This window comes from Columba livia, chromosome 5 (assembly GCF_036013475.1).
Source record: "Columba livia isolate bColLiv1 breed racing homer chromosome 5, bColLiv1.pat.W.v2, whole genome shotgun sequence".
NCBI classification, from domain to species: Eukaryota; Metazoa; Chordata; class Aves; order Columbiformes; family Columbidae; genus Columba; species Columba livia.
In genome coordinates this window covers 36,907,383-36,920,652 of record NC_088606.1, presented here as the reverse complement: position 1 = coordinate 36,920,652, position 13,270 = coordinate 36,907,383, and the positions used below count along the sequence as shown (strand labels likewise).

Sequence of the window (13,270 nt, the reverse complement as noted above, 5' to 3'; positions counted from 1 at the left end):
AGGCACCTAACTTTTAGGCACCTAAAATCAGGTGAGAGGAATCTCATCCTCATTGATGTCCTTTGCTACTGGCCTGACAAAAGAGGCAGTGGGAGAGGCTTCCTGGAAATGCCCTCCCACATTTGGACCTGACCAAATCTCTCTATCCTAGGTGCACGGGAATCTGCAAAGCCTCGCCTCTGTGTCGTCTTCACACAGCTCCTACGGGCATGGGCTGCTCCAGCCATGCCCAGCTTGCAGGGATGAAAGCATGTTCCCTGGTGTGGTCTGAATGAGGCAACGGTCTTGTGGGAAAAGATATAACAGTGGAAGTGAAGTCTGTATCATCATGTATTCAGAGCAGGCAGGGGGAACAATAAAAAAAAAAAGAAAAGGAGACTTGACCTTGGCTTCCTGCCTGGTCCTAAAAGTGTGTTTTGATGGGACATGATAAGCAGGAAAGCAAGCTGCCTCCCTGATGCAAATATCTCATGGGGCTGTCAGATGTGTGGAGTGCAACTGGTCTGTTTGGAAACAAGGTTACGACAAGTTCCACCATGAAGGGCCAAAAGGGTATTTATCAGAGGGTTGCAGCTGGGGCTATTGGAGACAAGCTGCTACCAGCACAGCAAGCAGTGTCTTCTGACACCAGCATTGCGTGTCGGACAAATGTCACAATCCTAGAGGCTCCCAAGTAGTTTTAGACAGTTTCCTTTAAAATAAAAAAAAAAAAAAAAAAAAAGTGAAAGCTTTTAGTCTTAGCACATTCTTTCAGGAGGAAAAATCATGGAAGCATTCCACCAGTTGACATCTGCTAAATAAATCAGCAGCAAGGGCTGCTCTGTGCTATGTTATCACCCTGCTGTGTATGGGCTTGGGAGTGTCGAAGCAGGATTTGAAAGAAATGTGGAATTTTTGCTGATTTCTGAGATCTGCGCCTTTCCATGTCCCTGATCACTGTTTCGTATGCTAACCACCCTATCAACACAAGGGCAATTGCTGTTTCAACGTACAGAAGGTGTCACTTGCTGGTTTTTCTAGAAACTGCCAACAGCCTCTTTAAAGCTTCTGGCACTTCCCATAACCTGGACAGTTTGCTTAGGTGAGTGATATTTGTCTTCTCTCTGCCCAGGCAGGCACAGAGCCCTGTGCAGACGAGGCCAGGTTGAAAGTAGCTAATTGAAGCTGTGCCCTTGCTGTACACCATATTCAGATCCTGAGTTCAGGCCCAGCAGGGATGCTGGGGACCCCGGGACCGCCACATGCCTGGCTGTGCCCTGGAGGAAAGAAGGTACTGGCACCCAGCTGCGCAGGCTGTCCCATGTGGGTGGGCTTCCTGCAGGGAGTGCGCAGGGATGGGGTGCTTCTCTGGGGACCTGCACTGGGACAGCACACCAGTCACCGTGATACCTGCTCCAGGGCACTCCTCCGCCAGCAGTGTGAAACACCTCCTGCTCCATCCCTCACCTTGCTGTAGCCAGGCCGGGCGTTTGCTCGGCTCCTGCTAACGCACTGGCAGGATAGAAATCCCTTCTCCAGCTTCACGCAGTTGCGGCACGCTCAGGGAGGAGAGATCAGATGAGACTTGCCCCTTGCCCTAAAGGGTTTGCAACTTCATTGGGAACAGGCAAACCCTGATAAGAAGAGGGAGGTTTCTCTGCAGGAGGGTGTCAGCAGCGGGCGGGCAGTGGGGAGCTCTGCGGTGCTGCAGGAGGGGCTGCCGGGCTTTCCAGCCCTGTGCCCTGCATCTGGACAGGGTGTGCAGACCCCGGGCAGCCTGGTGGCTGCCCTGCTAGGGAGATGAAGTGCAGCAACAGCCCTGCACCCAGGCCAGGAGGAGAGAGGCAGAGGTTACTCTGCAGGCATCTTCACTTTCCACAACCATGCAGCGGCCGGTTCTGGTGATGCTCTTTTCCTCTAGGCCCTCAAACATTATTTTCCACACTGGTTTGTGCCTCAGCCCTGCTCCCACCCCCAGCACAGGCTGCATGTATCTGGGTGCAGCTGCATGGACCCCAAGACACAGATAGGTCAGCTACCTCAACAGTCGTGACAAACACCTAAACACTAGCATGGCCTTGCTGTCCTGCTAAGTGGAAATATATTAACTGCATTAGTATTTCCACTGGAAATTATAACTTAGATCCATTAAGTTTAGCCAATTTCCTTACTCTGCGTCTGCTAACAGGACACCTCTGCTTTTTCCACTGCAGTACCTTGTCAGTGCCACCAGTGCTAAATCTGTGGCAGGCTAGTCACATCCATGTGACACTTTCAGAAGAGGTCACACACTACCTCCACCTCCTGTCTCCCTCTCCCCTCAGTTCCCCCAAAGGTAGCCCAGCATCTGAGCTACTGAGAAACAGAAAACCCTCTTTATGAATCAGATCCCAAATCCCATTACTAATTAGTAAAGATGTCCTGTAATTTAGATCACCTTGGATGGTCTTTAGGTCATTCACAGGTGTAAAGTCAGGAGGATTAAGGGCTTATAATATTTGTCTGACACCATTGCTACCAATTCCAGCAAAAATAATGCAGCTAGCTTCTTGGGTTTCCTGCCACCACAAAGTACACACATGCACACACTCGCTATTTTATGAATGTTTACATACCCGAGCTGCCAGGAATCTCACTCCCGTTGCTTCCCACCACCTTAACACACTTTCCTGTATCTCTGCGAATTTGTTTTCTCACCAAGCAGCTGGTAACATCCCTTTTGCTTGGGAGCAGGCGGAGGCCAGGCTTCCTTGGGTGGCAGAAAAGCCTGGCAGAGGGGGCACCTACAAGCTGTGGTTTCCATTTTGGGCTATTCACATCTCCCAGCGGCTACCCAGAGATGTTCCATGGAAGGAGTGCAAGGCCAAAATAAAAGGAAGGATTAAAAAGTTAGGGACAGGCAGGGAACAGCCACACTGACATCCGCCTACTCCCCCTGAAAGGCCGCAGTGTCTGAGGAGGTGCCTGGAACAGAGGAAACACCTACACCCGCTTGTGGAGACCAGCAGAAAGACACTTGCACGCATCTACCTCCAGGGGCACAGCCAATGAAAATAGCACCAGACGCAAAAGATATGAATAGAATAGTGAATGCAGAAAGCTTTGACTCATTTTACATCCCCAGCAGAAATAGAGGCAGGAGGTTTGTCCTTCCTCTCTCCCCAGCCTCTGTATGTTGGAGCACCGCTGCAGAAAAGGCATGTCTGTTTACCTGAAGATTCCCATAGGAGTGGGGGAGCAAAATGCCTGACTGGTCCAAAACTCACAGGGGAAAACCTGACTTGTGATGAAAGCACTTCTCTTTCCTAGCTTGAAACTTTGGGAACTGGGTGGTAGGAGAGGGAACAAACCAAACCACCACTCCCCGGCCTTTTTTTCAACAATTCAGGTTCTTTTGCACCCGCGTTCTGGCTCAGTAACTCTAACCGATGCAAGCAGACCTGCAGGCTTCCTATTGCCAAACTGCTGCAGGTAAAGATAAGTGGAGGTGTCTTAAGATAGCGATCTTCTTCTGTTACTACGAGAGCCATAACATCACCAAATATATTTATGGCAAAGCTGGCACTTGGATTCAGTTTATACTCGGTGCTCTAAGCCACCTCTGATTACCCTGACAGGGAGTTAAACAGGGCAAGGAGTGCAACCACGCTGTGAGACCGTTCTCCAGCCTTTCCCAAAGGCCAGCGTGTGAAACCGTGCCCAGCAGCTCGGGGACAAGGCAGTGCCAATTTGTGCTTCCCAGTGCTGACCTCCACCTGCCTGGCCCAAACAAGCTGACACTGCACAGCTAATCCCAAATTTGTGAGGTGCACCTCCAAGCCCATCAGAGTTAGAGTATAAAGCATAAAAGCAGACCCTAACTATGTAAAAATAACCAGACTGGGTCAGATCAAAGGTGTGTTGTAGCCTTCCTCTTACCTCCAAGAGCAGCCAATGCTTAGGGAGAAAAATGGGTGAAAGAGGCAGTGATACTTTTGCTGTGCATTGTCCAGCAATGTGGCATGGAGGTCTGCCTTTGCCTTTGGTAAACCTCCAAGGACTTTTCCTCCATAAATTTGTCCAATTGCTTTTTTGACCCATTTACACTTTTGACCTCAACAGCATCATGTGCCAACAAGCCCACAGTTTTATACATACACATGATTGGAAAAAGTACTCCTTTAAACCTCTTGCCTTTATTAATTCATTCGCCGTCCCCTGCTTCTTCCCTGTTTTCTGGCTATTCTGGCCCATTTCAGCTCTCATTTGGGAAAGCAGTTCTTAATTCCTCCATTAAATGTGTGCACAGGTTTGACAAAGAATCTCACCCCTCTGTATTTTGAGACAAGTTTAGCATCTGCTTGCACTGCAGCCAGGGAACGAGAAGGCTCCAGAAGCTGCTCTTGCACTGAGGATGGATTTGGGAAGGGCTCAGGAAGTCCTGGACATTTATTGCTGCTTCCCAGGCCCAGCTGTAGTATCCCAGCTGGAATGTGCTGAGCCCAGGTGGACTGATCCACACGAGAAGGCGAGTGAGCATGGCACTGCATTCATTCACTTCTCCAGTGAACTTCTTTAATAATTGACTTTCATTTATTCATTTACCTATCTTTATTCATTTGCATTTATCAAAGTTCTGGCACAGCTCTGGCGGGAGGTGCAAGGCTCTGATTTTTTCATTCCTCTGCTCGGTGTGAATTCATGCCCATACAAATTCCCACTCTGGCCCGGAGGGCTCTGACTTTTAGCCACGAGGTGGGGTGAGCAGCTAAATTCCTGATCTGAGCATGTGCACAGCCAATGCAAAGCAGACCACCATGGAGTCGGGGTTTGCCAAGCTAAATCACTGGAAAAAGAACTCCTTCCCGGCTTCAGCCTTCGCCGCTTCATCTGTGGAAACGTCCAACCTTAAACCTCAAGTTTCCAAAACAAATGCACACAGGGCAAGTGAATAATGCAAAAAAGCAGTGGTGGTGGAAGGCTGGGCTGGTGTCCCTGGACTCCGACTCCCACTTCCCTGCACTGAGCCCTGCGCTCAGCCTCATGCCATGGCTGGCCCACCGGGAGGAACCGGGGCAAAAACTGGGCTGCCAGCGACCTAGTAGTGAAATAGTTATCTCAGCTGGCTTTCTCGGTAACTCTTGGAAAGTCCCCGAAATGACGTTTCTAACCTAACAATTAAAATGGGTTTAATTATAGAGAGGCTCAGAGCCCTGGGAACAAGCACCATCTACAGAACGAGTAAACAACTGCAGAAAATAATAGGCTGGTCTCTCCCCTGGTTACTTCGAACTTCTGGCCAAGGCAAGGAAAAAAAATAAAGGAAACTAGAAAGAAAAGGAAAATCGAGGAACCTGACTGCTCTCCTTAGATAAATAATAATAATACATTAAAAACAAGAATCTGGAATAGTTGGAGCCCGTGGGCGTTTCTCTCGGTTGGTTATTTTGGCAGTACTTGAAGACCGAAGGAGGGGAAAAAGATCAGCCGCCAGCTCAAAGTCCAGATCCCGCGACTCTAAAGCAAACAGAAGAGGAAGTGGATAGTTTGTTTGGAGTTCTCAGTGCGATGGCCGATCGGGTCAGCGCTGGGCTGCCCGAGGCAGGGGTTTCTTTTCTCCCAGCCATGCCCGAGCGCAAGGCAGGAGGAAAAGTCTGTGGTTCTGTGGCAGGGACCCCCTTTGCCCGCCTGTGTGGGGGAGGGGGCCCAGATGCCATCGCTTAGCCTTAGATGAAACACTCACTGAAGTTCTAGTAAAGCTGAGCTTTGCCTCAGCTGGGCTCAGGGTTTAGGGGCAGCAGATTTCACGCTGAGGCACCCCGGTATTGACAAGCCTTGAAGCATTCTGGTTCTGTTGTTGTGGTTTTTCTTTTAAACTCAGAAGCTGCCGCTGTCCTCCCCCCTCCTCTCTGCCGTATCGATATCAGTATGAATCATACGTTGCCTACTAAAATCTGGAACCGATTACTTGCTCGGAGACTTTTTTTTCTCAGTTTTACAGTTTTGAGTTCTGGGGGCTAGAAGAGAACTATACAGGGAGAAAAAAAATTATCAAGCACCCTTTTAAAGGGCAAACACAGACTTTTTAAACAATTTAAATGAATGTGGATGTGAGCTATTTCCCCTTGCAGAGCCCGTCAGGTTTCAATAAAAACTGGAAAAAAGCAGTAAGACCGGAGGGGGGGAGATGTGAATCTACACAAAGGCAGCCAGCCTGCGGAAACGCGAAGGCGAGCGGCGCGGCCGAGAATCGGGTCAGTTTGAATCAAGGCGGGCAGACCCCAGCCCGCAAAGAAGTCGCGCGAGTTGTGAGACACGGCGCGGGCCGCGACAGCACCAGCGCGTCCCCGGCGCGCGGGGCTCCTGTCCCCCCGGGGTGACGCGGGACAACGCGAGGCCGCGGCACCGCGCGAGGGGCCCCGCACGCAGCCGCCGCCGCGCGCAGGCAGGGGGGTGCGCGCCCGCCTCGCGCCGCGCCGCGCCCCGCGGTACACGCGCGCACACGCGCGCTGGCACAGGCACGCAGAGGCCGCACAACTGGCTCCTCCTCAGCGCACACACACACCCCGGCCCGGCCCGGCCCGGCCCGCGGGGGTTTTTTTCCCCCCTTCTCCCCTCCTTCCCTCCCCCCTTCTTCCTCCCGAAAGTTTTTCTGGGCTTGCCCCCCCACCGGGTGATTCAGTCGCGGTGTCAATCACCCTGCCCTCCTCCTCCCCTTCCTCCCGCCGTCGGCTCCGCCTCCCGGGGGGTAAGTCCGAAACTTTATAAGTTGAGCTTTCCTCCGAGCCCGCTGGAAGCGGTGAGCGGGCGCGGCGGCCGCGAGGGCTGGTGGCGGCATCAGCAGCAGCGGGGGGAGGCTGCGAGCCGGGGCGCTGGAGGCTGTGCCGTACCCACGCCGTGACTCTTCGTGTCTGTGCGCCGCTGCCCCACCCGCTTCCCCCCTCGCTCGCCGAAGATGTCCACAGCCCTCGTGTCGCCCACTATCTTCGACCTGAGCGAAGTTTTATGCAAGGTAAGAGCGCCGTCGGGGGCTGCTCCTCTAGCGTTGGGGCTCTTCAGCTACTTTGAGTTTCGTGTTTAGTGTCTTGTTTCTGGGTTGTTCTTTTTTTTTCCTCCCCCGTTTTCTGGTCGGGAGCAAGTTTGGCGCCGGGGCCGGAGGGTGCGGGGCGGGAACGAGCGCGGCCGCCCCGTCCCGGGGCGCGGGGTCCCACGCCACCGCCGCCCGCGCTTCCCGCCTCGGCCGCTGCGGAGGGCGGGGGGCAGCACTCCCCGCTCCCGGCGGGCTCAGCCGCGGCGCCGGGCAGGGGGGCCGGATCCTTCCTCTGCCCCCGGGGCCGCCGCGCTACAACACGCCCGGGCGCGGCGGGCGGCGGCGCTGCCGCGGGGCCGGGCGGGCTCCTTACCCGCGGGCTCGGCCGCCCCTCGCCCCTGGAGGGGGGGTTGGGGGAAGCGGGGGCTGGGCGGGAGCCGCCGCCGCGCTGCGGGGGGAGCGGTGGGGCGGGCGCCAGGGCTGCACGCTGCCCTTCCCGCTCGCCGCGGTCCCCCGGGGGGCTTTCCCAGAACAGAGCTCCGACCTCGGAGCTTTTTTGGATGCAGCCAACGGCTCCCCTGCGTCTGGCGCTCGGCTCGCTTAGTTACTACTCTCCGCAAGGACTGCGCGGGGGACCGGGGAGGGGCGACCCGGGGCTCTCGGGTGGAGCGGCGAAAAGGGCTGAAGCAGATGTTGGTGCCGAGGGCGGGGGCCCGTTCGGGCAGGGCAGCCGCCGCTCCCCGGGCCCCCCTGCTCGGTGTCCGGCGGTGGGGAGCCGGCGGGGCGCCCCTCTGTGCTGTGTCGTGGGAGGCTCCCGGGGCTGCGTGGGGACGCCAGAGGAGGCGGTGGCAGTGACGGGCCCTTGCTTTCTCCCCGCAGAGCAACAAGATGTTGAATTACAGCCCCTCGGGTGTCAGCGGGTGCCTGCTGGACAGGAAGGCAGTGGGCACCCCGGCCGGCGGGGGTTTCCCTAGGAGGCACTCTGTCACCCTCCCCAACTCCAAGTTCCACCAGAACCAGCTCCTCAGCAGCCTGAAAGGGGAGCCGGCTCCCATGCTGGGCCCCCGGGAAAGCCGCTTCCGGGACCGCTCCTTCTCCGAGGGTGGTGAGCGCCTGCTGCAGCAGAAGCAGCCCGGGGGACAGGTCAACTCTAGCCGCTACAAAACGGAGCTGTGCCGCCCCTTCGAGGAGAACGGTGCCTGCAAATATGGTGACAAGTGCCAGTTCGCCCATGGCATCCACGAGCTGCGGAGCCTCACCCGCCACCCCAAGTACAAGACCGAGCTCTGCCGCACTTTCCATACCATCGGGTTCTGCCCTTACGGGCCGCGCTGCCACTTCATCCACAACGCGGAGGAGCGCCGTGCTGTGGCGGGGAGCCGGGAGCCCGCCGTCACCGACAGACCCCGCCTGCAGCACAGCTTCAGCTTCGCCGGCTTCCCCAGCACTGCTGCCAGCGGGCTGCTGGACAGCCCCACTTCCATCACCCCACCGCCCATGCTGAGTGCTGACGACCTGCTGGGCTCCCCCACCTTGCCTGACTGCGCCAGCAACCCCTTTACCTTCTCCAGCCAGGAGCTGGTCAGTCTTTTTGCCCCCAGCATGGGGGTGCAGGTGCCCAGTGGGAACTCCGCCACCACCTTCTTGTTCAGGCCCATGTCTGAGTCCCCCAACATGTTTGACTCGCCACCCAGTCCTCAGGACTCCCTCTCTGACCAGGAGGGTTATCTGAGCAGCTCCAGCAGCAGCCACAGCGGCTCAGATTCCCCTATCCTGGACACCTCAAGACGTCTTCCCATCTTCAGCAGACTCTCCATCTCTGACGACTAATCTGGGGTTTCCTCTTGCTCCCCCCCACCTCTATTATGATGTTAAGCTGTACTCCCCCTACCCTATCCCCAGTAGTGTGAGCTGGATGTTAACATGTCTGCCTGCCTGCCGTAGACCCACTGGCTTAAACCTTAAGTGCCAAATTACAATGAAAAGCAATAACGTTTACAAAATTAGTGCCTTTTAACACTTTCACTGTGACTGTATTACCTCTCCAGCTGCAGAGGGCACCAGCAGCTCTGTGCACTTCCAGATGTGCAGGAAATGTCCAGAACCAGCTCCCTCCACTGGCCACGTACTGCATCGCCCTCTCCCAGTCCTTGCTCGACTGGCCAGTTTCTGCTAGGCTGCAGGCATGTGGGCAAGCGTTAACATCCAGTCCTCTTTCTCCCCTACCCTTAGAGACTAATCTTGCCTGGATCTGCTCAGGTCTGTGGGAAGAAAAGCTGAGAACGGACAAAGATTGTAACATGAGTGGGACTTCGACTGGGAGGAAGAAAACAAAAGAAAACAAAAACCAGATGGACTATGAGAGACTTGATTTTGGTGCTAAAGTTCCCCATGTATTCATGTGACATCTTAAATAAAGAAATAGAGGGGGTGGGGCCGACGCAAGTCATTCCACACACACAAAAGTTCGTGTAAACAAAGTTCCAGTAGACATAGCTTTAATGGTTTTGCTCTAGAGTACTTTAGACCTATCTTAGAGCACTCACGCCAAGCTTTTTATTATTTTTTTCTGGGTTTTTAATTTTGTATAACTTTTCAGAAATTGGAGAGCAAATTTTGCTTGTCACTGCACAACAATATAAAAAAGCTTATTTAACTTATCAAAACGTATTTATTGCCGAAACCTATGCTTTTTTTGTTAATTTTGTTCATATTTATCGGGATGATGAATCCATAGAATATATTCTTTTATGTTTAAATTATGATCTTCCATATTAATCTTAAGATTGTGAAGTCTTTTTTTCCTTTTTTCCCCACAGTTTAATATATTATACTACAATGACATTTTTTGTAACTTTACACTTTTTTGGTTATTTTATTTTAAAAAATGAAAAATTAATTTAAAAAAATGCAAAAACTGTGTTTGGATTATTTATTTTAGAATTTCCCTCCCCCCTTTTTTTTTTGTGTTGGACTGCAAATTGAGTTAATGTGCTTCTTTGACTTTCCTCTTATCCCCCTCTTCCCCTCCCCTGGGTCTTGCCTACCTGGGCTTTAGAATGTACATACCTGAGCTCTGTTGTGAGACAGTGTGGAAGGAAGATCTTTTTCTTCCTCTTTTTGTATAGATTCTTCAAGGAGAAAAGCCTTGGGCTCAAAGTGCCTATCTGAAGACATTCCAAATACAGTTTGTCTTTGCATTTCTGTATTCCAAGTTTGGAGTTTTTTGTGCCGAGGTGAACGGGACTGGCACAAAGAATAATGAATGTAATTTTTTCCCCCCCCTGTTACTGTTCACTACATTGCTTTTTCTTCCTCTTTGTGTGAGTTTATTTAAAAGAGTATCTCTTTTGTAACGACTGTTTGCAGTTTAAATCAATAAACCCCAAGTTTTTTCAAGAAACTGACAGTGGAGCTGGTTTTACTTGCAAAAATCAAGGGGTTGGTTTTAGACAACCACTCAAATGCAGATGCTTCCCTCCTCTTGACCCTTCTGGTCCCCAGCATGTGCTCAGGCTCAGGCATCCCTTCATTGTTCCTCTCTGCTTCAATGGGTCTGCCCTGCAAGTGTGTGGGTGCATGGATCCATGGCAGCAAATGTGACCTACCCTCCTGGCCTCTAGCCCTCTCTGTCTCTTACAGAGTCCTTCTCCCATCTTAAGCTCCTTGGTCTATTCCTGCAAGTTTCTTCCTGATCAGTGTAGCTTAAACCTTGGATGGGGTTTTGTTTCTCCTGTGCCCTGTGTTCCTGCATAGCAACTTCTCCCTCAAGGAGAGCCATTGTGTGTTTTGAGTGAGGCTGAAGTGGAATGTTGCAAGTGGTACAGGTGGTCCCAGGTGTGGCTTGTCAGTGGTACTGGTCTGCTTTGGCAGAGTTGCTGTTTGGTGCCTTGTTGGAGAGGAGAATTGGCTCCTAGCAAAATCTTGGTGTACACACAGATCACTCTGCTATTGCTGTCAAGCCCTCGTACCCCTTGAAGTATCAGTCAGCAATCCCAGAAACTTGTGAAGCCAGGGTTTTGTTTAGGGACACTTCTTTGCCAGCACTGCTCATGGTGTTAAGTCTTGTGTTTGCACCCTTGAGCTCTCCTCTGGAGCAAGCTTGGTGCTCTTCTTCATCTGCAACTGTTCCAGTTCTCTTCCAAAAGGGGTGGAATATTGCTGCCTTCAGCTGTCTTGACATGCCTCACTGTTCAGGAGAGATATTTCTTAATTCATGTTGGAAAAGTTCCTGCCAAAAAAAAGCCTCAGGGCTTACACTGATGTACCTTCCCCGCTGTTGGCTTTGTGCAACGTGCTTTCTTGTGTGGTCTGGCAATAAAGGTGAGTTAGGTGTAGGAAAGATGGTGGAAGAGGAGTGTGGCTGGGAGAAGCTGGTTCAAATGAATAGCACAAAAGCTCTGTGGGGAGTTTGCTCGGCAGATGCTGATGTAACTAGCATGTGGTGCAGTCTGCATGCTGATCCCTGAGCAAAGATCCCTGGTTGGGCACAGCCTGGGTACTGCTCAGCAGCCTTCAGATACCTTCTGCTGACCATAGCCTTGTGGACACGCACAATAGTGATGGTGCCCACAGGAGAGATGGGCTTCTCCCTGGAAGATCTGTGCTTGGCTGCACCAAGCACCCAACCCTGCCACCTTCCCCACTGCTGGAAGCTGAGCTGTTGGCCCCTGAAGAGTGATATGTATCTGATCTGGAGAGGATCCCAAGCCTATCACAGGGCGTGCATGTGGAGCCTGAAACTGCTTGCTTCCTCTCTGGCCTTTATGTGCAGCTCTTCAAACAAATAGTCTTTTCCCAGTTAATAATTGATGAAGAAAATAGCTGTATTAGTTGCACGGTGCTATTCATATGACAAAGAACTGGGAAGCTGTGCCAAAAGTAGGTCTTCACTCACGGTACCTGCGTACTTAACTTGTCCTTCTAGTGCAGTGGTCCTGGGAAGCCAGCACCATTTTTCTCCTGTGAGTTTATTAATGATAAATGCCCTGTCACTCAGTGTTTTGCTTTTTGAAACTAACCTTGAGCTAGGTCATGCGGGGGATAGAGAAGAGAAGAACAGGTAGCATCAGAAGCTTACTTCTGGAATAGTTTGTAAGACAGAGAGCATGAAAGGGCCTCCAGCAATGCAGGGATTTGCCTGATACCAATAGCATTCAGCGCAGCTTGAGTATATGGCAGCAGCTAGTCTGGAAGGACTTCTGCTTCCCTGGATTTACCATGGATGAGTGGTCCATGCTGTTTCTTGCAGGGTTCATCTGTGTCCCCTAGCAGTTCTCCATGGTTGGTAATAGCCTAGCCAAGGCTCAGAAAGGTAAAATAGCTGTTTCTGGCATGATGGTTTTGAGACACATGTTCCTCTGACTTAAGGGCTCCTCCATGGTCTGGCTCATTGATTTAGTGCACAAGACTCTCAGACTGGCCAGGAAGAAAGGGCTGGCCTGTGTGCTGGTTCAGTTTCTCCTGATGTGCCTCGTGTGCTGGGGCAGAGAAGAGCAGCAACAAGAACAAGATACCAGTCATCCCATGTGAGGTGGCTTGGCAGAGCGTGCCCTGGTGCAATCACAGCTCTTACTGTGGGGCAGGGTGACACCTATGGTGGCTCTTGCTGTTCCTCATGTACTTTTTGTTATCGTCAGGAATGCTTGCCATGGGCTCCTTGTCAGAAGACTGGGTCCATGCCTCTGGGCTGCAGGCATTAGCTGTCACGCTTTTTGGCTTCAAAGTCGGGTGACTCTAATGCTATCCACCTTCAACATGTCTAGCTGTCTTTGGAAGTTACAGCCAGCGCGTATGGTTGCCTGTGCCAGTTGCCTCTTGGTGAAGAGTAACATGATGACTTTGATCTGCAGAGCTCCAGGTGGCTCAGATCCCACTCTGATAGCTGTCTCCCTCCTTCCTAATTCCTGCAACAGCTGTAGGTCTCCCACTGACTGTACTGGCTACTCCCTTGCTATGCTCCCTTTTGTACCAAAAGCTCTTCAGTTTTGCAATTGGGGGCTGTAGAAACAGAGGCCACCTCATTCACCAAACTGCTCTGTAGATGAGAGCTGCAAAGTCAAATTTGGTTTGTTGTTGTTGCTGATGTTTTTAAAGGCAGTTGGGAACTTTTCTATCTAGTTTTGCCAACCTTTCCTTAGCACCACTTGTACATAGCCACGGTGTACCAGATTGCAAGCAACAAAAAATACCATTCAAAAAGAACCCTAAAATGCTTCAAGTTCCTGGTCCTGACAGAATTTGCCTCATCAGCATAAAATTGGAAAAGAACTTGGAGAAGTA

General features: G+C 52.0%; 1 protein-coding gene across 1 annotated transcript; it reads left to right on the top strand.

Annotated features, from left to right (window-relative positions):
- Positions 1 to 6,463: 6,463 nt before the first annotated feature.
- Positions 6,464 to 10,391, top strand: ZFP36L1 (ZFP36 ring finger protein like 1). The gene is made up of 2 exons (XM_065064385.1): positions 6,464 to 6,970; positions 7,868 to 10,391. The coding sequence occupies exons 1-2, from the start codon at positions 6,914 to 6,916 to the stop codon at positions 8,816 to 8,818; spliced, it is 1,008 nt and encodes a 335-aa protein (XP_064920457.1). The 5' UTR covers positions 6,464 to 6,913; the 3' UTR covers positions 8,819 to 10,391.
- Positions 10,392 to 13,270: the final 2,879 nt, after the last annotated feature.

Excerpts from the sequence above, each read along its gene's own strand:
- ZFP36L1 (XM_065064385.1), top strand. The coding sequence starts at position 6,914 with ATGTCCACAGCCCTCGTGTCGCCCACTATCTTCGACCTGAGCGAAGTT. Across the intron at positions 6,971-7,867 it reads TGAGCGAAGTTTTATGCAAG|AGCAACAAGATGTTGAATTA; the intron begins GTAAGAGCGCCG and ends TTCTCCCCGCAG.